Source organism: Opisthocomus hoazin, chromosome 8, assembly GCF_030867145.1.
Source record: "Opisthocomus hoazin isolate bOpiHoa1 chromosome 8, bOpiHoa1.hap1, whole genome shotgun sequence".
In the NCBI taxonomy this organism is placed as follows: Eukaryota; Metazoa; Chordata; class Aves; order Opisthocomiformes; family Opisthocomidae; genus Opisthocomus; species Opisthocomus hoazin.
In genome coordinates, this window is record NC_134421.1 from 3,612,540 (window position 1) to 3,636,359 (window position 23,820).

General features: G+C 48.2%; 1 protein-coding gene across 1 annotated transcript in view; it reads right to left on the minus strand.

Moving 5' to 3' along the window:
• Positions 1 to 23,820, minus strand: part of TMTC1 (transmembrane O-mannosyltransferase targeting cadherins 1) — a 163,444-nt gene that overhangs the window by 55,194 nt on the left and 84,430 nt on the right. The window contains 2 exon segments of the mRNA XM_075428669.1: positions 1,300 to 1,464; positions 17,160 to 17,281. Coding sequence (XP_075284784.1) covers positions 1,300 to 1,464; positions 17,160 to 17,281 — 287 coding nt within the window.

Below are 23,820 nucleotides of genomic sequence, written 5' to 3' on the forward strand. Positions count from 1 at the left end.
TCTGGCTCAGTGCTGCACTGAAGCAGTGGCAAGGTTTTTGAATTTGTGATGGCTTGTAGATGGCCACCCTGCTTTGAACAGAGGTAGGACAAACAGAAGTCCATTTGAGTTCAGCTAAGCAGACACAACCTTCCCCTTCTCTTCTGCAACAGACCCCCTGGCACCTCACGTCATCCCAAGAGTGCTCCTTAGTAGGAAGAGATGTCCTCCTGTCATCTGCTCCAGTTCCACTTCTTTGTTCTTAAACACGGGTGACCACAACGATATGCAACACAATACCAGATGATGCCTGCAACTCAGCATATGGAATTGCCATCTTTCCACCCTCCTTTCGACAAGGGAGTCGTCCTTGTCCACCTTTCCCCCGAGTGGCCACCGTTAGCCAGAGGGGTTTAGACGGGAGGTGTGCTCCACGGGGATCGCTGCGCGAGTCCAGCCCAGTCACCATGGCTGCTATTGTTTGAATAGCAAACAGCGTTTCAGGGAGATGGGCAATGAATCATGTCAGAGCGAAGAAACCCTTATTCCAGATATTTTTGAAAAAAAATCCCACTAACAGAGCTCCAACCACTTCAACAGAGTTTCCTGAAGACCGAAGGGTACACATAAAAAATAATTTCATACTCTTCAGTGCTGCGTAAATTAAACTTTGCTCTGGCCAATAAGTCAGAAAATAAAGCTAAGGAACCCGTGTGCAGATCACCTGTGTTTCTGCAATTACTTCACAATTAGACAACTGCTGAAAGCAGCTGGAGGCAAATGCAATACATTTGCTAGCAAAACACAAAATGAAACAGTCTGTTTCAGTGCAAAAAAATATATATAAATGAGGCTGTAAAGAGAGCCGTTTGGCAAAGAGTAATCAAATAGAATGAAATATGGCACATTAAGTTGGGCACCTCATGACATTTCGTTTTTGTCATTAAGAATATCACTAAAAAAATTCCATCTATTCAATACCGTTACTATGGTGTTCTGGAAGGTTGCAACAAACTTTTGCTGTCTTTAGAAAGGAAAATGTTACGTTACTGGTAACTCTACAGAACTGAAGTTATTTAAAAACAGCGTGTCTTCAACGCAACTGCCAGAACCAAAGTTTGCACATAAGCATACAAAGTGCTGACACCAGTTTTTGCGCAGTTGCCAGCGAACAAAAAGGACGCGTTATTTTATACTCATCAAAACGTTAATGACAGCAACACATCAATAGCAGGACTCGTGCTGAAGAAAAATATTCCATGTACCAAACCTATTTTAAACAATACGCAAATGCCAGCGTTGTCCCATGACTGCACATACCTGAAGAGGGATTCTCGTGACAGCCAGATCTCGTTCTGTTTCACGGTCTTCCAAGAGAAGAGCAGCAGCAGTAAAGCAAAGAGGGTCAGAAGAGCAATCCTCCACTTATTTAACCACGTAGACAGCTTTTTCAGACCATGGACAAAAAGGATGCAGTACCCCATACTGGAAAAAAAGAAAGGAAAAGGAAAAGGTACCAAGAGTCCTATTCCAGCGCTCTGGTTTATACGCAAGACCATCCAGCGTTGCATTTATTACACAATTACACGGAGGTTTGGACTAATTACATTTTCTGGGCTAACTAACTCCAATTCAACAGCGGTTTTCCTCAACTCACTCCGCAATTTCCAAATTAATGTCAATAATAGACCCAGATGCCAGAAGTACGGCAGCGTACATAATACCACCCAGCGTAACAGCAGTTTCCACAAGCCCACGGAAGGCAGCAGCTTTTCAGAACAGCAAGCTCAGAAAGCATCATGTAATAACAGTAACACCGAGCACCGCTGGAGCAGCAGGGAAGTGAAAGGCTTTATAACATAGAGAAGTCTCTAAACAACCCCTACGGTGGCCGCTACCGATTCCAGTTTACCAATTCCGACGCTGAGGTGGGAGAGGGAGCGTTGTAGCCAACGCCGTGGCAGAGCCCACGTCGAAAGCCAGCAGTCCCTTCTCGGGTCTTGCACACCTGCAGCAGGGCCAGCCCGTCCCTTCCAGCGCCCGGTGCAGAACAGTTGAGACGCAGTAGCAGAGTTTTCTTGCTGCCCTTCCATGAAACCACACACAGCCTTCTCCAGCTCCCGAGCTGCTGGCACCTTCATGGCTCTCCACGCGTAACTACACCGAGGCATTTTCTTTGAAGTAAACCGCATCTTCAGCTGAAGTCTTATTCCTGCCTAACTTTAAATCACTTCAGTAATTATTTACCTTAAGTGTTAGGTTAATTCTTCCAGTGATGCCCCTCTGAGTTGGAGATGCAGTGCTTTCAGTTGCTGTACTTCGTACCCCCGCTAATTCTGCTTTGCATTCTTAAAAAGTAATTTCCATTCCTATTGCTTGAGAAATTTCATTAGTTTATCTATAGCTGTTCAATGCAGTTGCTTAGCACCTGATTTAGTTTCAGACTTAAAAGCTATCTTGGTCCAGACAGAAAAAAGGGAGCAGAAGGATCTGGAATATCCCTTGGGGACCACCAATACACAGGGAGAAAAGAGCAGCCCTTCCCAGACACTGGCACACCTGCAGGTGGTCAGGTTCAGCCCCAGCTGAAGGTGGTCAGGTTCAGCCCCCAGCTGAAGGTGGTCAGGTTCAGCCCCCAGCTGAAGGTGGTCAGGTTCAGCCCCCAGCTGAAGGTGGTCAGGTTCAGCCCCCAGCTGAAGGTGGTCAGGTTCAGCCCCCAGCTGAAGGTGGTCAGGTTCAGCCCCAGCTGAACCTCACACTTGAACGCAGCCAGGCTGTGGACAGAGAGCTCACTGCACCTTCCTGTGCTCCAGCCAGAGCCCTGCAGGCTTTCCTGGCCTGTACAGAGACTTCTGAGGAGCTTGCCGACAAGTCTGCTACAAGGTAAGGAAAACGAAGAACATAATTCTGTCCCAGGTAGCCTCACAAGCAAGCACGTGATATGGCCAAAGTCAATCTAGAAATCAGAAAAAGAGAAGCATTCCCTCTTCGAGGAGCTGCGAGCGTGCTTCTCGGCACAGTTTCTCTGCCCTCTTGGAGGGCTGGGCACATTGCTACTGCCTGGGCTTCCTAAGGATGGAGAAGGACGATCATTCTTGCTTTTACTGAGAAAAAAGGTGCCTCTGTTGTACGTACTGCTCAGCACCGGGCAGTGGTGCTGCCTCTGGCACAGTGCAGCTGCCGGGTAGGACACAGAGAGGTACAGACATAGGAAGCAAACCCAAAGACAACATCAGATCTGGTGATCATTCGAAACTTTTTCCTTGCTGTTTGGGAGTTCTCCCATTTTTCAGAAGTGGGTATCTTTTTTTTTGTTCCCCTCACTTCAATACACTTGCGTTTTGCTGCAACACATTTCTTACAGCACTTGCACTGGTTTTTTTCCATGAATTCTTTTGCACACATATGTTTATTGCACCTATGTTAACTGCAAGCAGACAGTTAGAGCTACAAATCGAGATGCTGGTGCCAAACAATCCAGCCTTTATAGCTACTGAAACCTACTTTAAAACCTCTGAAAAGCTAATCTTGGTAATAAGCCCTCCCTTTCCAACAAGAAATGCCTCAAGAACCTGCAGACGGTTTTCACTGTTACTTTGCCTTTCAGCAATTTCATCCTTCCCTTGGAATTAATTATCTGACATAAACATTATTTAATTGCTTTACCACAAGGCTGTTTTCAAAGGAATTTCCCTACACCTTCACGTTTCCAAGAACAGGCCTTTTCTAACAGAATCGTGAATACGTCCAGAAAACAAAAAATGCACACGTCAATGTCTTGGTATTTCTCTCAAAAAATTCCCCAGCTGTGGGGAATTTCTGCCTTCGCAGCAGCACTCGGTCTGCTCACCCAGGGCACAGCCAGCGCCGCATTACAGCGGGCACGGGAAAAGTGCTGCTTCCAGGGGCTGTTCTCCTACATCTGCAGCGCGTTGCCCCAGTACTTACAGAGAGGTGCTGGGTGCTACAGAGGAGTCAGGGTTCATCTCGGACTGCAGCTCCCATCCCGGCTGCCCTGGCATCGGTGCCCAGCTCTGCATGGCACTTTCCATCGGGGGCTCCCGAAGCCCTTCGTAAGGGAGGTCTGCTGCAATTTTTTTACAGAGCAGGAACCTGAAACATGAAAGTTATTTGCTCTGCTGGCAGGGGACTGGCCAACAGGGCAACGAAGCTGCAGCCCAGGGCTCTGCCCACAACACAGATGAGTACCCAGTGGAAACCACAGTATCCTGGTGAAAAGGCCACAGCACTCCTCGAGAGACCAACAGGTAAATAACCCAAAGGCAGGCTCTACATCCACACTGAGCAAGGCAGCAAGCCTACAGGATTCAGCAGTAAGTACAAATGCAGAGGGGAACGGGTTCGCAAACAGCTGCTGGAAGGGGAGGGATCGTGTAGCTAACGTACTAGAATGAGGACATACTATGAGGAGCTACTGGAGAGAGTCCAGCGGAGGGCTACGAGGATGGTGAGGGGACTGGAGCATCTCCCCTACGAGGAGAGGCTGAGGGAGCTGGGCTTGTTCAGCCTGAAGAAGAGAAGGCTGCGAGGGGACCTTAGAAATGCTTATAAATATCTGCAGGGTGGGGGTCAGGAGGATGGGGCCAGACTCTTTTCAGTGGTGCCCAGTGACAGGACAAGGGGCAATGGGCACAAACTGAAGCAGAGGAAGTTCCAGCTGAACACGAGGAAGAACTTCTTCCCTCTGAGGGTGACGGAGCCCTGGCCCAGGCTGCCCAGGGAGGCTGTGGAGTCTCCTTCTCTGGAGATATTCCAGACCCACCTGGACGCGGTCCTGTGCAGCCTGCTCTGGGTGACCCTGCTTCGGCAGGGGGTTGGGCTGGGTGACCCACAGAGGGCCCTTCCAACCCCCAACTTTCTGTGACTGTGAATCCCAAAGCACAAAGCCACTAAGGGTAAGGTTAAAGGAGTGATTCTTAAGCGGGCAGGGCTGAAGCACGATTTACACTTTAAGAAGATCGAGATAATTGTGAGAACATTAGGACTGAGTCGCAGTTGTGCCACCATTACAGCCTTACTAGCCCACAGCCAATGTGCCTGCACTATAGGTGCACGGGAACCCAAAAGAAAGGAAAAGAAAAAGGATCAGAAAGCACAAAGTAGGTGAATACTTCTATTTTCAAAACCTGGCTTAAAACTTCAGACAATTTCCTGCCACAGATCATCAAGGAAAGGGTGGGGAGAACATGCCCGCATTATCTCGCCAGCGGACCTTTCAGTGCAGATGTTAGGCCAAGTTGCATCTTTTTGCACGGCATTTTTTATGCCCATGTCATTTCAAGCCCATCCCCTGGCTGAGGGCCGATGTTACGTTCCTGGCTGCGGGTCTTTCGCAGGCCAAGGACTCCCAGAAGCACAGAGAGCACTCGCGTGTCCTTCTGCCCCCAGGAAAGCATGAGTGTTGGTGATTTCATGCCACAAACTGTGTGCAGCACAACAACTCCCTGTCACATCCCCAAAGCGATCATCCTTACTCATCTTTGCCTCTCTCTTTACATTTCTGCCTTTCGGCTGAGTAATTATGGAGAAATCAGGGCAAATTCAGCCCTCTCCTCCCCATCTCATGGTCTGCTCTAAATGAAACAAAAAAGTGTCCACACCAATGTGTCAGCATCTGTCAAAAAACCATAATTATATTACTACTGCTTCCTAGTCCCAAAAGTGCATAGTCCCTCCTACCTTGCAACACATTTGTTTCACACCAGACTCAACAGTCCTGGTACAGAAATTAGCTGTAGTACAGAGACCGTGGAGTTTGGAGACAGTAAAGCACCAAGCTTGCTAAGATGGAGCTGCTGCAGCAGCAACACGTCCCGGTGGCTGCTGGACCTGCAGAACCCCTCTGCAGCGCTTCGCTCACGGGATGCAAGTTCATCCCATTGCCCCGATCCCAACCCCACCAGGCTTCAGATCAGCTGCCTGAAGCTGCGCTGAGCTTCAGCGAGGCAGCAACTGTCCTGGCAGCGGTGCTGTGGTGGGAAGAGCCCATACAGCTGAGACTGCAGGTATCTAATTAAAGTAACTTACAGAATCACAGCATGGTAGGGGTTGGAAGGGACCTCTGTAGGTCATCTAGTCCAACCCCCCTTCCGAAGCAGGGTCACCCAGAGCAGGCTGCACAGCACCGAGTCCAGGCGGGTCTGGAATATCTCCAGAGAAGGAGACTCCACAACCTCCCTGGGCAGCCTGTGCCAGGGCTCCATCACCCTCAGAGTGAAGAAGTTCTTCCTCATGTTCAGCTTGCCCCATGACTCTACGACACTTCCTTTCTGGTTACCTCTGCCATGACCCTGCCATCACCTACTACTTGTTAACTCCAGCATTTCTTAGGGAGGGGACCATTTCTCATGCAGGACCTTTCTCTTGGGACTGTCATCCCCTGTCATGCTAGCACTTTGCTGAAATACTTTGTAATGAAAACAAAACAACGGGAAACAAGCAAAATCCCCAACCCACTATCATTTTTCTAAGTCCATTTTCTACTGGATTACTGTAAAACTTTTTCTTCTGTGGGGCCAACAACAGCCTGCTACAGCAACTGTTCGCCACTGTGAAAAGCCCGTGCCAGTTTGGTCCCCAGGGTCAGATGTGAAGTAGGACCCGAGGCACAGCCCAACAGCTTAACACAGTAATAGTTTTTCTGTGGGCTCTCACCGAGCACACTTACTACAGGAGAACCCGTGGCTTCAAAAATTCAGTGACGCTGCAGGAAACGGACCAACACGCCAATGGTTTCATGATTCCTCACGTTTCGGACTCCAGCGGTACTAAAGCGGTCCATTCGGCACGTCCCGAACGGCAGCGAGCGCAGGGCTGGCACCCAGCAGGCAAACCCTCGGCACCACGGCCGCGTGTTGCCAGCCGATCGCACGCAGGGAGCTGTGCAGCGGCCGAGCTTCATCTATAATTTCCGTGATTCGTTAATATCGTTCCACCTGCACGGAAGTGAAGCGAGGGGTGGCACGCTGACCCCGTTTCCCACGGCGTGCTACACGTATCGCCCGACAAACAAGAGCTAAAACTGCAGGTACTTCATATTCACAAATGTAATCGGACCAGAAATTCAACCCTTCCTTTGGCCGTTAGGGCTCCCTTCCCAAGGGGAGGCTGTCACTAACCATGCTTACATACGGCTCCTCTCTCCTCCGTGGAGCAGGTTTATCATTCCTCAGCAGCAGTCAGGAATGGCTTCGCTGCCTTTTCTTCTTGGTGGTGGCATCTAATCAGAGACACGTGCGGTTAGAGCTGCAGCCCAAGGCTGTCACGATGCTCTGCTACGGCAATCTGCCTGCATCGGAAACCATCTCACCTCCTCCAGAAACTGCCTGTGGAGACCTACTGCTGCAGCAAGCTCCTGAAGACCAAGGCAGGTTCTAGCCACGTGTCTTACGGTATCTTCCGAGTCGCGACTTTGCACAGCGCAGGGTTTCCACTCCACAGAGGAGCTTGTGGGAGGAGCAGGCTGAGCACTGCAGCCCCAGCTTTTTCTAACCCACCCAGGCAGAGCTGCAAGCTCAGCAGTTAAAAGGGGTGGGAAAAACTACGCAGAAAAGATGCCTTCCTCACACTTTTTAACGGTTATTTTTGGGGATGTCAAATCTTGTGAAGTATTTTGGGTTTGTTTTTTTTTTTAAACTGATTTAATCTCAACTACATGCATATAAATTTGGAGTAAATCCACTGATTTCACCAAAGCAGTTACTCCAGATTCCAGAGCTCAGCTCAGATAAGAATCCAGATGCATACACACATACATAGCAGTTAAGAAAAGAGCTGCCTACAAGCAGCCTGTCAAAGTATGGAAGAAATACTGCCATGTTCGGGGGCTGCTGATGCAACAAAAGGGATTACCTCAAAACTATACTGAGACCAGAAAATGCACTTGGCTTTGACATTTCACCCCAGAGGCTCCTTCTAGGCTGCAAACCTCCTTCTTGATTTCCAGCACTTATTTCAGACGGCTCCCTTTCCCTCCATAAAAACTAACCCTCACATTCAAGCTGCTCCGAAGTAAGTTTAACCCTTGCCTGCATCACAGCATGGTCAGGGTTGGAAGGGACCTCTGTGGGTCACCCAGTCCAACCCCCTGCAGAAGCAGGGTCACCCACAGCAGGCTGCACAGGACCTTGTCCAGGCGGGTCTGGAATATCTCCAGAGAAGGAGACTCCACAGCCTCCCTGGGCAGCCTGGGCCAGGGCTCCGTCACCCTCAGAGGGAAGAAGTTCTTCCTCATGTTCAGCTGGAGCTTCCTCTGCTTCAGTTTGTGCCCGTTGCCCCTTGTCCTGTCACTGGGCACCACTGGAAAGAGTCTGGCCCCATCCTCCTGACACCCACCCTGCAGATATTTATAAGCATTTCTAAGGTCCCCTCTCAGCCTTCTCTTCTCCAGACTGAACAAGCCCAGCTCCCTCAGCCTCTCCTCGTAAGAGAGATGCTCCAGTCCCCTCACCATCCTCGTAGCCCTCCGCTGGACTCTCTCCAGTAGCTCCTCATCTTTCTTGAACTGGGGAGCCCAGAACTGGACACAGTACTCCAGATGGGGCCTCACTAGGGCAGAGCAGAGGTGGAGCAGAACCTCTCTCGACCTGCTGGCCACACTCCTCCTAATGCACCCCAGGATCCCATTGGCCTTCTTGGCAGCCAGGGCACACTGCTGGCTCATGGTCACCCTGTCATCCACCAGCACACCCAGGTCCCTCTCCGCAGAGCTGCTCTCCAGCAGGTCAGCCCCAGCCTGTACTGGTGCATGGGGTTGTTCCTCCCCAGGTGCAGGACCCTGCGCTTGCCCTTGTTGAACCTCATCAGGTTCCTCTCTGCCCAACTCTCCAGCCTGTCCAGGTCACGCTGAATGGCAGCACAGCCTGCCGGGGTATCCACCACACCTCCCAGTTTTGTGTCGTCAGCAAACTTGCTGAGGGCACGTTCTAACTCTTCATCCAGGTCATCGATGAAGAAGTTAAACAAGACTGGGCCTAGTACTGACCCTGAGGGACACCACTAGTTACCGGCCTCCAACCAGACTCAGCGCCGCTGATGACAACCCTCTGAGCTCGGCCATTCAGCCAGTTCTCAATCCACCCCACCGACCACTCATCCAGCCCCCACTTCCTGAGCTTCCCTAGGAGGATGTCACTTCAATTAAGTGCATGCTCTGCCGCTGCCCTTCAGAGATCGGAGAGTGCAGCCTTGGGAAAAGACGGTGTCTGCTGCCAGGTCCAAATGCTGAACACTAACATTCACCTCTCTCGGTTTTAAAGCTCCCCACAAGTTTCCTAGCCCCAGTCCCACACGCACGTTACCTGGCAGGACAAGATTTTCACACTGGCAGCCCAAGCCGCTCCATCCCTGCAGCCTGAGCTGAGGAACCACACTGCAAGGAAGAGCCAAAGTCAGCCAAAATGCAGCTTGCAGGCCGGGCTGTTGCCGCAGGGGAGAAATGCAGTTTGTCCCTGTTCAACTCATGGGCTCTGCTCACGCTTCTCTAATGGGGAGTAATTGATTGCGAACAGTGAGCTTGGCAAGCCACGTGGGCTGCTCCTGCCTCAGCACACAGAAGTCAGATGCAGAAGGCAGCGCTGGCAACAGCGAGCTTGGCCAGGATGGCTCTTTCTGCCCCAAAAAGCACTCTTGAGAACGGAGCTCCAGTGATGAGCAGTGCTGGCAAGGTAGCAAAGATGCTGGTTTATGAAAAACTTCAAGTTTTCCAAGGCTGGAGCTGTTTTGGACCAGGATAGAATCTGGACTTCTAAAAAATGTTTTTGTTTGGAAAAATAGTGTATTTGTATGTGCACGCTAGCTTGCAATCAGGTCACCCAGCAAAGCCCCAAACTCAGAAGTTAAGGCACTCACTGCAACCTGGATCATCCAGACTCAAACCACTGTGCTAGGTCAGGCTGAGAGCTGCGGATGCAGCGAGTGCACTGGTCGAGCTCCAAGCTTGGGGTCCCCAAAATTCTCCAGCCATCAAAGCCCAAGTGCTGATCTGGAGTAACCACGCTCCGCCGGTCCAAACGGATTCCAGAAATTTTGAGAAGTTAACTTTGTGCTGCCAAGGTTGCTGCTGGACAAGGATTTTCTCTCGCAGCTGGTACAAGGCTAGCCTAAGTTCAGTGAGTTATGGGCTGGGAATTGGACAGAAGAGCAAGCATGGGCCTGGATCAGGTCTGGATCAAAATGCCACCACTAAGTGATCCAGCAGAATGTAGATCCAGCACTATCAATGCTGGAAAAACACTGGTGTGTGGCAGATGGACCAGGACTTCCCAACTCTCAGATGAGCTCCTCTGCCAACGAGGCAATTCTGGGCCACCTCCATCCAACTGTTCATTTCTGTCATCCTCATCCTTTTGACCACAAACCCTGTCTTTGGTTGAAGTCTTTTATTTCCAGCCTTTTTATCTAAAATGTCACTGCAGTCAGCGCACCTTGGCAAAAAAGTTTGGGTTAACTAAAAAGTCATATTTTCCACGAGAAAATCTCGTACCAAAGCTTTCTCAACCAGTCGGGGCTATAAGGGAAAAACCTGTAGGAACAGTCACCTCTTTAGACTAAATGTCCAAAGGCAAGGTGGATGCGAGTTGTGCCTCCGTCACACGCGGACAGCCAGCAGCATTCACCATGTGTCTGCTTCTTCACTGGTACTGAGTTTTGGGGACAAAGAGAAAAGCGTTGTTTGAACAGCCTGTCTCCCAGTAACGATGACATAGAACTACATTTTTTTCCTTGGTTACTAGAGGTTTTAAAAGACGTCAGAACCTCCATCAAAATATAACATTTAGTGTACAAACTCGATCCCATTGGAGAAAAACAAGCCTTACAGCTCAGAAATATCAGCGTGACAACCAAGTAATGGGGAGCATACTTAACTTACTACTGAGTCTGCAGAATAAAACGTCCAGTTTTCACCAGAATTAAGAGGCCTTTTCTTGGAATAAGGCCTGCAAGTCATAATACAAATACACAGAGGCCCATAAACACGGGCAGAATACATCTAATTTGGAAAGGTACCTTGTGAGTTGGTGTTCGACTTTGTCCCTGGCTCTAAATTAAAAGCTATGCAGGCCTATATTAAAGACACTCAGGCATCCTCAGCTAAGTCATCAAGATGATTTACCTCCACTGGCAATGTGGTCCTCTAGTCAGAACATGATGTAATTAGAGAAAATGCAGGAACTTTTCCTTATTAGAGAGAAAATACGGACTAGAAATGAATGATTTCGCTAACCTCTGAATAGCTATTTAACATTTGGACACATTTCCCTTCCATTCCTTCCAGTAACCCACGTGCTAAACAATCCCGCTCCATTAGAATGCGTGAGCCCAAGATTTTCCTTCCAACAGACCCCTATCTGAAATATTTCCAGGTAATACAGAAACTTCTCAGGCTCCTGATTACTGTATGTGTTACGGAAAGAAAACATTTTATAAATGAAAAACCCGATATAATTCCACGGGGATTCCACAGAAATTTCCCTAAACCTTCTATGCTTTACTGGGGAAGGGTCTATATGCTACACTTTTAATTAAAATACCACAATAACTGCTGGAATTCTATATAATTTTCCATTCGATCCAATCACAAGTCTCCACAAACTTCATGTAACAAACTATTTTCTATTAAATTTCACAAGGCACCTTCTTAAGGGCAGCGTATTCCCTTGTAAATAAGAATTCCTCGTTTAATCAACATGACCAAATAGATTATTTCCACAAGATGACATTTAACTTTTTACTATTTTTAAAAGCAATATCCTAACATATCTGTATTATTTACAAGAGCAGAATAAATGTGTTTGAAGGTTTTCCCTTAACCTAATAATACCACAACGAAAACAAAATCTTTCCAGGATAGCCATTAATGCTCCTTCTCCACACAAATTTAGCTCCTTCTTGAATCGATTGTACATGGCCAAAACACAACATGTTTCTCAGAAGCATGGTTTAAATTTAGGTAAAATAACGCAAGACTGCAGTCTAGACCCAACGTGCCACGAGCTAATCTTTTTCAGCTTTGCAGAATCACTTCAGCTTTTATTCCTACGTCTTTACTGCCTTTTGCCAAAATATCTGGCACCAGCATCTCGCCATTTCTTGCCTGCAGTAAGAGAGGACGGCTGCTGTCATTTCTGCTGAAAGTGTTTAAGAGGGGTGGGCAACCTTCAAAAGCTAGCTTAGATTTGGAGACGCATCTGAAAGGTAGCTGCTTCCAGCATTTAGGCTTTCTACAAGCTGTTAATTCTCATTAATCAGCAAGAACTCTTTCTGTCTCCTTCCACAGGGCAGAGTGGAGTTGTTCTCCCTGTTTTAAAGGATGGGGAAGCAGAACTGGAGTTGCTCACCTCAGCCGAGGTCCATGCCACCTCGCCTCTAGCCACCAGCCATCTTGCAGACCGCTGCTGCAATCAATGTCCTGGAGCAGGCACAGGTAGAAAGGGACCAGACCAGGGCTGGGGTCAGGCCCACTGTCATCACATAATGCCCTCCCAGTCCCCTTCCAGTGCCCTCAGGTCCATGGCTGAATTACAGGGAATATAATCCAGTTCGCTCCTTCTACACTTCGGCTGCCCTGTGGCCCTCACAAGAACAGGAGCAACAGAGCAAGGCATTAAATCCTGTTTTTTTTAAGTAAATGGAACAGGTGTGACTTGGATTCCATCTCCGAATCCCAAATGAACTGTGGATTTAACCTCAAAGCAGGCAAAAAGCTTAATTATGTCGTGGAATTGAGATTGGGGAGCAGATAAACTGGCTCCATGGAATCAATGGGACTTCCTGCGCTGACACTGCTGGGGTCAGGATTTGACTCCAGCTGAAAAGAGAAGCTTCTTCTGGAAACCAGATGATCCCTTACTGGGATCTGACCTAATACTGAAGGAATTCTGAACAGGTAACCAGGACTTCAGCTCCTGTTAAACATGTAGCTTCAAACAACGTTAAAGAAAGGGGTGGCAAAGGAAACTGGAAATACACCACTGCCCCATTACACTACTGGTCTATAAGAAAATGAAGATAATGCGAAGAGCATAATCTGCTTTCACAAAAGAGAAGCACCAGTAAGTTCCATCCTCAAGCGGCTGCCTTGTAAGCAAAGGCGACTTCTGCTCACGTTCATATAAATGACAGACAATTCCACTCCCTACCAGGTTCAAAAGTTAATAACGTATGGAAATACACTAATTGGAAGGAATGCATTAGCACAAAGAATCAAGAGCACGCTCTATGCACGGAGAAAGCTTTAACATGACACGTTAAGTTCCTGAAAAATAGAAGCGCACTTTTTCCTGGATGCTGGCTTTCTCGCAGATTTTGAGACAGACGCTGAAGCAAATGCCATCCTGTATCTAGCCATGATCTCATCTTCTAGTATTGATAATTAGTGTTGCAACATCAGCTCCTGATATAGCGAGGAGCTGGTGAAAAAAATGACATCAGCCCGTAATTGCCCGTGCTGGGTACTCTGCACCCACTCATTGCAATATCCACCACGAATGAGTTGCCATAAAAACGGTGCAGGTACCAGTGGCTTGCCCATTGCTCTCAGCAAATTGGAAATAAACCACATAGCAATGTTTTAGTTGATTTGTTGGTTGATATCAGGTTGTGAAAACAGCTTAAGTTGTCCAGCTACGACACAGCAGCCCAGCCAGGAGCCACTGCTACCAGGGCAGCAGTGAAAGATGAGGAAAACACAGAAATTGCTCAGGTAGGAAAGGTCCGATCCCATGAGGTGAGAGCAACCCCAGCTCTGCTGGTACCTCAGTAGGGCAGGTAGCTCCAGGATGGCCCAAAGAGTTTGTGTCACCTCTCCATTTTCTGCATGGTGAAGGGCAACACGGAGGAAGAGCTAGTGCTCCTGTTTGAGTACGGGCAGACTGCTCACAGCTCGGAATAACTGGAGGCACAGTCACTCTGGATTTTCAAACCGTTGGGCTGTCGGTGCTGTTCTGAGCAGCGCCAGCAGATACACTGTAAGCATCACCACATCGACACTCTGCAGGGGGAAGAACCTGCCGTGGTTTAAATCTTCCACTGATCCAGCTGTTTATCGTGATGCCTCTTTGGAAAACCGTGGCCTGTGGAGCTGTATCCTGTTCACCGCTCCCAGCATACGTATCTCACACCCCTAGCCCTCCTGAAAACAAGTTTTCCCCTCTTAAAGATAAGAAAACAACAACAAATTTACAAGTTGAAATAAATTTCTTTCATATGACATTTTTCAGGCTAAAGTAATATTATTCTTAAAAATTCCTGATGTACACAAATATGTGCTTCTAACCCTCAAATGAAAACTAAATACAAACAATATTTTCTCCGAATATTTCTGTTTTGCTAAAGCCAATTAAAGAAAACGTTCAACCACTGTGACTTAGCCCACATCCCTCTCCCCCGAGGCACGGCCGCAGACAGAAGAGGAATTGTTCCCAATACCCATCAATCCCCAGAAGGCAAGGCCCAGCCACATAATTAGATACCAAGCAAAAGTCTTATTCCTTGTTCCTTTCTGTTTACAACATCTTTTACATAAATCCTTAGGTCCTTACTTCACTTTTATTAAAAAGAAATGCTTGACATTTTTCCTAGGTAACTATCGAGCAACACCAAATGAGGACTTCAGGCTGTGACACACACATGCAACTCTCACTTTCATAATTATTAATAAAAGGCTATTTCTTGAAACAAGAGCTAGAAATGCACCTTCCAGCACAAGCCCCAAACCACAGATCACCGAGTTCTCCGCGTCCGATTCCCGACTTTTGTCTGAATAAAGCTGAATGACAACCTCTGGCTTGCTAACTGCGTTTCAGAGAAGGAACTTCAAAGGATAGGAAAAGCCCTTTTCGAGATGTAATGTCAAAAAACTGCTAAAGGCTGTTCTAAATAAAGAACGTGAGCCCTTCCTAGAGCCATCATTATTAAACTGCCACGCTCTCAAGGGAAAAAACAAAAAGCCACCCACATTATTTTTATTCTGCCATAGTTGTGCATGTTCACAGCAGTCCCCCTCCCTGCTCACGGCATTTTGCACCCAGAGGATGTAAGAGAGCTCATTTCTTGGCAACTCGGAGCCAAGAGCTCAGCTCCCTCTGGATCCTTTGGCCGGACACTGCCCACCTCTCTCACAAACTGCCAGGCTTTGCCTTCGCTCTTCACGGCAGCTGCCTGCCAGCCTGGGGTAAGAGCAAAAACCAAATATCGCAAAGCAGGACATGAGTGATCTGAGCAAAGTATGAGCCCCAGCGACTCCGACACAGACTTCCTCTGGAGAAATCATTTAATCCTTCTGCCTCAGTTTTACTGCCTGAAAAAAAAGCAGCAACTATCAATTACCTGCTTTGTAGGTCATATATTTGCAAAGCCCTCAGGGAGATGAAAAGCATTCTACAAACTTTATGCACACATGTTCACGCTGATTAATTTTCTCTGTGCAAACATACCCTTTTTTCTTCTCCATTGCCCCTCCTCTCATTATGTCAGCAGTCTCATCTGGAGGAGGACGAGGAACTGCTGACGGCTGAAGTATTTTCCGCAGTTGTTCTTTTGAGATTCAGCAACGCAACCTCTCACCACAGCCCTGTGCTCAGCTGACTGTTTCCTTAATAGCTTTGCGCTTTCATGTGTTTCCTCATTTTCTGTTACATGAATTTAAAGCAATCTGATTTCCAAGTTAATTTGCAACGATGCAAGATCCATTAGTTGAGGGTATCATTTGCAAAATAACTCCGAGGGACGACTTTCACTCGCTATACTTTCAGGTGTACTCTCAGCAAACAAAAGCAGGGCTAGTGATATGAACAAAGTCAGCAGGATTTGATCCAAAAAGCAAGTCAGTGTATTGCAGAGCACAGAGATGCAGCCTAACCGGATAAGAAGCTTCTAAGAAATGCAACAGCTCCTGCACAGCCTGAGATTTACACCAACAGGCAGCCCTTCTGTGATAGTGCTTATACAAATGACGATCAGAATACGCATACAGCTTTGCAAAAGACCACCTATAAGCATTTTTCGTAGGATTTTCGGATCCACATTTTCTGAGGAACACAATTTAAAGATTTTGTGGAATAAAACTATCGTTTCGCTTATCACAAAGTAATCCAGAGTGAAATTGAGAACTTGTGCTTTGTCAACAGCTCCACAACGGCAGTTCCTATTAGAGGTAACGGACGCTGATCCTCTGCACCCAAGGGCAGAATTGGGCTTTCTGACTTGCAGCATCCAAGAACGACCATTTATGCTCATGTCTGGAACAAACTGTATTGGCACAGGTTGCCCCGAGAGGTTGTGAAGTCTGCTCCCTGGAGATACTCACAACCTGCCTGCACATGGTCCCAGGCAACTGGCTGTAGACGGCCCTGCTTGAGCAAGGAGTTTGGACCAGGTGATCCCCAGAGGTCCTTTCCAACCTCAACCATCCTATGATTCTGTGAAAGGGACAATGGTCTGGTGTATCTTGGATGAATGTCCTCTGACTGCCACTGCAGCCTCTGATCTAGGTACTGTGGAGATGTCAGAAGTAAGACCTCAAAGTTGTCCTTGTGTAAACGCAATTGGAAGCACGCAGACTGCTGGAGGGACAAGTGTCAGAGGCTGGAAGCTGAGGGAAATCCCAACTGCAAACCCTCTACTCTTCAATGCATATGCAGTCAATCGCTTACAGGCAGGAGGTCATGCACATATTCCACAACTGAAGCCAGCAGCCTTTTAAGATGACAACAGTCACCTTGGTTTCTACTGACCACCTAATGTAGTGAGAAAGCTGAGCATCACCACAGTAAAAGCATGACAGATTAACTTTTCAGCTGCTGTCCTTCAGGTAAAGGGCATTGGACAACTGAAGTTGACAATGCTACCAGGAAAAAAAGTCTTGGAGGACAATGCTCAAGAAACAACATCTCATCTCTGTATTGAGCAGTTTCAAGCACACCAAAAAAACTGTGTTAAAAAAAAAAAGAAGAATTTTGGGTAGCTTTGCTCCTGCCAAGCCATCTGCTCTCAACTGACTATAAAACCTCTCATGCTACCACGCCAAAACTCAAAGGCAGAGAACACACTGACTAGCAATATAATGTCTGAAGTATTGTAAAAGGGAAGCAGCAATCATGCCTGCTTTTAGAAAACGGGACGGTGGTCTCATTAGAAAGGAATTCAATTGCAATAGTTACCTCGGCATGTAAAGGACTCGCTCTGCCACCACAAATCCCACCCTGAAGAAGAGGTTGCTGGCTGGGATGAATGGGAAAACCAGGAACAACAAGCCAACCAAAACTTCTTTGTGTTCCAGTTTCTGTAATAACACAAAATTAAACAAATATCAACTAAAAAAATCCAACTTAATCCGCCACTAACTTTCCCCTTTCCTTTTGAGATTCTTATTCATAAAAAGAGCAACTTAGGTTAACGTTTGACACATTTTGCATTTCAAAGAAATTATTCCAAGCCACTGTTCTTCCGTCTTTACACACCGTTTGTGCTTCTGATATGCCCAGCAAGCGCGCAAACACTGCCCACAGGGTGTATTATTACCCTTGGTATCTTTTCCAAGGTCAGCTCTACTGTATGCAGCTCTCTTCAGCATAGCTAGTACTTAAGACATACCCCATATTGCTAATACGTAAGTATAGAATAGTGTGAATGTATATATTTGCACGTCTACCACAGCGTGGCTGTGTGTAAATACACAAACACGTATCACACACACGCACAGACTGCTGTGTTCAATCCCAAGCGTTTATAACTGAGAAAAAGCTGTTCAATCCGTCACATTTTGCGTGAAGAAAACTAGCCCCAAATGGCCCACTAATGCAGCCATTCTATCCCTTCCGAGACCACATCTAAACTTGAAATGATACTTTTGCACACAAGGTCTCAACAGTCAGAGCTGGAAATGTGAGACACGCTCTATGTTGAAATTAATGTCTCTCACTTGAGCTCGGTTAATGCCCTTCACTTGAGTACGTTGGCTCGCTCTTTGAGGAGAAATCGAATTGCCACACGCTATTCAAAACAACTGGGATCCGCAGAGCCAACGCAAGCATCTTGAGATGCCGCCATCAGCCGCAGCCACCGTCCCTGCCACGGAGAGACCCGAGCCTCCTCGGGCAAGCGGAGTTTCAGATTGAGCTCCACCCTAAGAGGGTGAATCAGCTCATGCTTTCCGCTGGTGATCTCAAAGAAGGACATCAGGCTAACAGCAGCGTAGCATTAGGTCTGCTCAGTCACCCAGGCAGACATCTGTGCTTCCCTGCCCCGCGACACGGCTGCCTCGTCAGCCGCTGCAGAGTCCTCCTGCAGCCGTTGGGAGAAGCTTCCTCATGCTCAGAAACAGATGCAACCAGAATCACTGAATGGTTGCAGTACTTTCTAATTGTTGTGGGCAATTTCTCAGCTTGGGAGAGCAAACTGACTTCTCTTTCCTGGAGGGATCTAAATATAGAAATGTTGAAGAAGACTTTTGAGTAGAGGAGCGGAGCCCGGTCAATGACGCGGGGCCAAGCGTTACAACCTGCCTGGCTTTCGCACAGCTACAGACTGTGACACCAGTTACCACCGGCCTAGCCAGAAGCTGAAATTCAAAAGTCCCATTATTAAAATCTAGCCATCCTATTCCGTGGTAAAGACAACGACCATCTTCCGTGGGTACCAAATGCAAGGGTACATGTCAGGAGGGTCTGGGGTCGCTTCAGAGGAGCTGAACCACAGGATCACAAGAAGGTGCACTAGCTTCCCCCAGCTCCGAGGAACACAAGGCAGAGAGGAGCAGAATTCACACAGAATCACAGAATCACAGAATAGTAGGGGTTGGAAGGGACCTCTGCGGGTCACCTTCAGACTTCTTTATCAGTGTCTGCTTTAAACAGCACCACAATCACCCGCTTCTATTTACTTCTTCACTGTGTTGAATCACAATTGCTAGTGCCTTCTTGCAGTCACCACAGCACCTAAAATACATTATTCCCAGAGCTGAAGCTGACACCAATCCATAAAGCTGATGACCAGCGGTGCCCAGTAATGGTCATTTTGGCTTCTAATAGCAATAGAAAATTGAACAGAAAAAAAAAAATGGGTTAAAAATAATTTCTCGACTCTGAATGCAAATTATCAGTCCTAGCTCAACTCCAGCTTCCGTCCCACCCAGCTCAGGACACACACACTCCATTTCTCTCCTGCCATTTGACACTTTCTTTCCCTTCCCACCTTGTCTGGCCTAATTATGGTGCCCATTCGCTGCCACCGCTCTACCCCAGGGGTTTGACAACAAAGACCCGGAGGCACAAGAAGGCATGTTGGGCCAAAGGGAGTGCACTGCTAATGCATAATATGTTCTCTGTCCCCAAGATACGCTCTTGCTTTCCAATGAATCAGCTATCAAATATTTCTCCAGTTGTTGTTCGTTAAATCAGTAATTGGGAAAGCAACCTCTACTTAACATCTCTATGAAGGACACCGAGTTATTCAAGGCTGCAGCGCTGCAGATAAGCGAAGGAAACAATGCTGGAGAAAGACAAATAAAACCTGGATATCAAATGGGAAACAGGAAAATGCGGGAATTAGCTCGGCTGAGGAAGAAAATGGATTTGTGCGCCTTTTCTCCCTCCACAACAAGTCACAGCTCTAGACTAACGCCGTTGAGGGCTGCCAGCTCAGTCCCTCGGGCAGAGCTCAGAGCCAGGAGCCCAGCAGTCCCCAACCAGCTTCACGGAGCAGCAGAGCCCTCTGTGGTGCTACTTATTTCTGAAACCAGAAACATCTGGCAGCAGCCTTTTTCAAGCATTCGGTTCAGGCAGAGGCTTTTGTGAAGACCTGGTCCTTGAAGGCCAGGCTTCAGCTGATCTTGTGCTACGCGTGGTCCTGCCTGTGAGCCAGCAAGGTCAAACTGCTGAGCTTGTGCTGTGGTCACTCCAGAGCTCAGTTCGGGCTTATCTCCTCTACCCAGCCATTAACTTCCCCAAAATTTGTATGGGCACTTCGTGTACTTGACACCTTTGGCCCTGTTGCTGGGTCCTGCCCGGAAGGAGAGGCTGGAGAGTGCCCCTGGGCGCGAGGAGCCGGTGGGGTTGCTGATCATCTGAAGTTCCTCTGTGGCCATTCATGAGATGGTCTGGATGCCGCCTCTGGTCCAAGCAATTCCTAAATCACTGGCTGCCCATAGCTGAGAATTTATACTGGAGGAAAGCTACCCTATTCACCACCCAGATCTTATTTCTCACTTCCCTAACTAGTTTCTACTGACCGATTCAATACTGAGTCAGTCTTGAATTTACAACTGAAAAATATCTTCCCGTGTTACATGCAAGACATATTCCTGAGCCACAAATAAATATTTATTGACTACTGTTAAATCACAAGCCTTCTATAAGCCAGAGCCCACAAAGTACAAGCACAGAAGGTACGAAGATTACTTCAACGTATCTGTCACAAGCTACGGAGTTGCATAAACCCAGCGTAAATTCCCCCATCTTTCCCACCAAGAAAGCACGGTCTTGAGGTGCCGGATCCATGAAGTCTCACACTGCGATGGCTGGATTCACGTTCGCATCCCCTGGCACCTCCGAGGGCTGAGGCGCTGGAAAGTGGAGCCATGTGGACAACCTTCCTCCCGGGTGGACAAAGCTGCCCCTCGAGGAAAACACCAGCTGGCCAAACAAGTCCAAGCAAATTCCGTTCTGTTCTATCTTGGAATGTTTCCAAAGGTGTTTAGACATGCCTGCCTGTTTGATAGGAAGGTGGAAATCAAATGGGTTTAATTTCTTCCTCTAGCAGTTTATTTTAAGAACGAGGCAAGTGCCACCTCTCCACTATTTACAGAATCACAGAATGGTGGGGATTGGAAGGGACCTCTGTGGGTCACCCAGTCCAACCCCCTGCCGAAGCAGGGTCACCCAGAGCAGGCTGCACAGGACCTTGTCCAGGCGGGTCTGGAATATCTCCAGAGAAGGAGACTCCACAGCCTCCCTGGGCAGCCTGGGCCAGGGCTCCGTCACCCTCAGAGGGAAGAAGTTCTTCCTCCTGTTCAGACAGAACTTCCTCTGCTTCAGTTTGTGCCCGTTGCCCCTTGTCCTGTCGCTGGGCACCACTGAACAGAGTCTGGCCCCATCCTCCTGACACCCACCCTGCAGATATTTATAAGCATTTCTAAGGTCCCCTCTCAGCCTTCTCTTCTTCAGGCGGAACAAGCCCAGCTCCCTCAGCCTTTCCTCACAGGAGAGATGCTCCAGTCCCCTCATCATCCTCGTAGCCCTCCGCTGGACTCTCTCCAGTAGCTCCTCATCTTTCTTGAACTGGGGAGCCCAGAACTGGACAGTGTACTCCAGATGGGGCCTCACTAGGGCAGTGTAGAGGGGAAGGAGAACCTCCCTCGACCTGCTGGCCACACTCCTCTTGATGCACCCCAGGATCCCCTTGGCCTTCTTGGCACCCAGGGCACGCTGCTGGCTCATGGTCACCCTGTCGTCCCCCAGCACTCCCAGTCCCTCTCCGCAGAGCTGCTCTCCAGCAGGTCCACCCCAAGCCTGTACTGATGCATGGGGTTGAAAAGCCAACAGCTCCAGGGAGTAAATACTACCTTCCTACCAAAAGCAGAAATCACCCTCTGCCAGCCAGTTCTGGATGGTCCACTGCAGCCAGTGAGATGTTCTGCTTGGAACATCCGACTGCAAGCGCAAAAAAGCTGGTATCCAGGAAAGTCGGTAGTGCATGACGGCTGTATAAAAGCAATGAAAGCTCTTACACATTTTCCAACGCATGCAGGCCTAGGAGTTAAGTGCATTATCCATCAAAAGAGACACTGAGATTCAAAGCAGCTACCTGACTGTCTGCAGCCCACAGACTGAGGATTAAACTTCTTCAGTTTGTTCCCTTTGTGCAAGCCCTTAGTGCAGACTGCACACAAACTTCATTCATGTATTGCTGTTGTGTCAGTCACTCGCGAAGCCACAGGCAGGTCGGCAACACGACTCCTCGTCGGCCTGCACCAAGCCACTGGCAGCATCTCACCTGCCAAGAGGTCAGGATCTGCAAACATCTACTGCACTAAAGATAAAAGGGACAGTGGTGTAGAAGCACGTCAAATTCGCTCTGCATTCACGCGTACGGTGATAAAAAGCAAACTTGAGCTAATTAGGAATCAGCCCTAGGGATCCATTCCTTCACAGGAAAAAAAAAATCTGTTGATGTAAAGCTCGCAGAGGCAAGCACTGGGTGCTCCCCAGTCCCACCTCACTGGGGCAGGCACAGACTGGCCATGGCAGAGCTGTGCCATGCTCCATATTCTGTCAGCACGGTCTCCTTCAGGCCACCAGCAGAAATCAGGATGGGACACAGAATCACAGAATAGTAGGGGTTGGAAGGGACCTCTGTGGGTCATCTAGTCCAACCCTCCTGCTGAAGCAGGGTCACCTACAGCAGGCTGCACAGGACCTTGTCCAGGTGGGGCTTGAATATCTCCAGAGAAGGAGACTCCACAACCTCCCTGGGCAGCCTGGGCCAGGGCTCCGTCACCCTCAGAGGGAAGAAGTTCTTCCTCATGTTCAGACGGAACTTCCTGTGCCTCAGTTTGTGCCCATTGCCCCTTGTCCTGTCACTGGGCACCACTGAAAAGAGCTTGGCCCCATCCTCCTGACACCCACCCTGCAGATATTTGTAGGCATTTATAAGGTCCTCTCGCAGCCTTCTCTTCTCCAGGCTGAACAAGCCCAGTTCCCTCAACCTCTCCTCGTAGGGGAGATGTTCCAGTGCCCTCATCATCCTCGTAGCCCTCCGCTGGACTCTCTCCAGTAGCTCTTCATCTTTCTTGAACTGGGGAGCCCAGAACTGGACACGTACATCTTTATGTTCCATGGCCAAACAGGAGGGCACTGTGGAGCTGTGGCTGTCTCACTGCTGCCTGCGCCACCCCAACTGAGTGAATGGTGCCAAAAGTCAGGTGTCAACAAATGGTCTGAAAAACTCCAACATTTGGTAAGTGAAAGGTAACTGCCCAGCTTCAGATCTGGCTCAGACACCAGGCTTAATCAGCTTGCTCCTACCAAGAGAGCCACAAATTCTGTAATCGCTACAATTTATCAGTTTTAGTCTTTCATCTCACCGAAAAGAACCCCAAAAGCTCCAGCATCTTCAGTAGCGCGAGGTGCTTGAATGCCAGGCTTAGCAACTCGCTGTCTTCCTGAAATAGCTCGGTTTTCCTCGGTGATCATCTAGTTCTGATAAAATCCCCCCCAGTTACTACTCACTAGAATTAAGCAGATTTTATACTGCACAGGTAGTCCAAAGCCATGGAGATTTACAACACTATTTTCATCACCACTGCTTGCTGCTCATTAACTGACACGTTGATCCTATGTCCAGCATCCGGCAACAACAGAAACTACTTTCCCATTCACCAGGAGCAGCATCTGCTCAGGAACTGGTGTACAGGCAAACGTGCACCAGTCAGACGCTGAACCAAAACCCCTGAAAGTATGGTTGGCTTCCTAAACCTGGGATTATTGGCAGAAAAATCCTTGGCACATATCTCCGACCGCCCCAACGAGACCGTTCACTTTCCCTTTCCAGGAGGTGGCAACTCCTGGTCTGTCCCACTGGGTAAAACAGCCTGTTTTTCAGCATGCTGAAAGTGCCTGAAAACTCTGTTTACTCTGCATCAGTGGGAACCGTGGATGCTCAGATACTCTGGGAACCCGGCTCTCAGTCATGGAATAAAGGCAGACAATAGTCCGTTCCTAATCCTAACACCCACAGCAGGGCACAGAATTGTATTCTACCAACGTTTTACTTTTTATTTTAGTACCTTCGCATAAAATTTTGATATCTGCTCTTTTCTTTTTG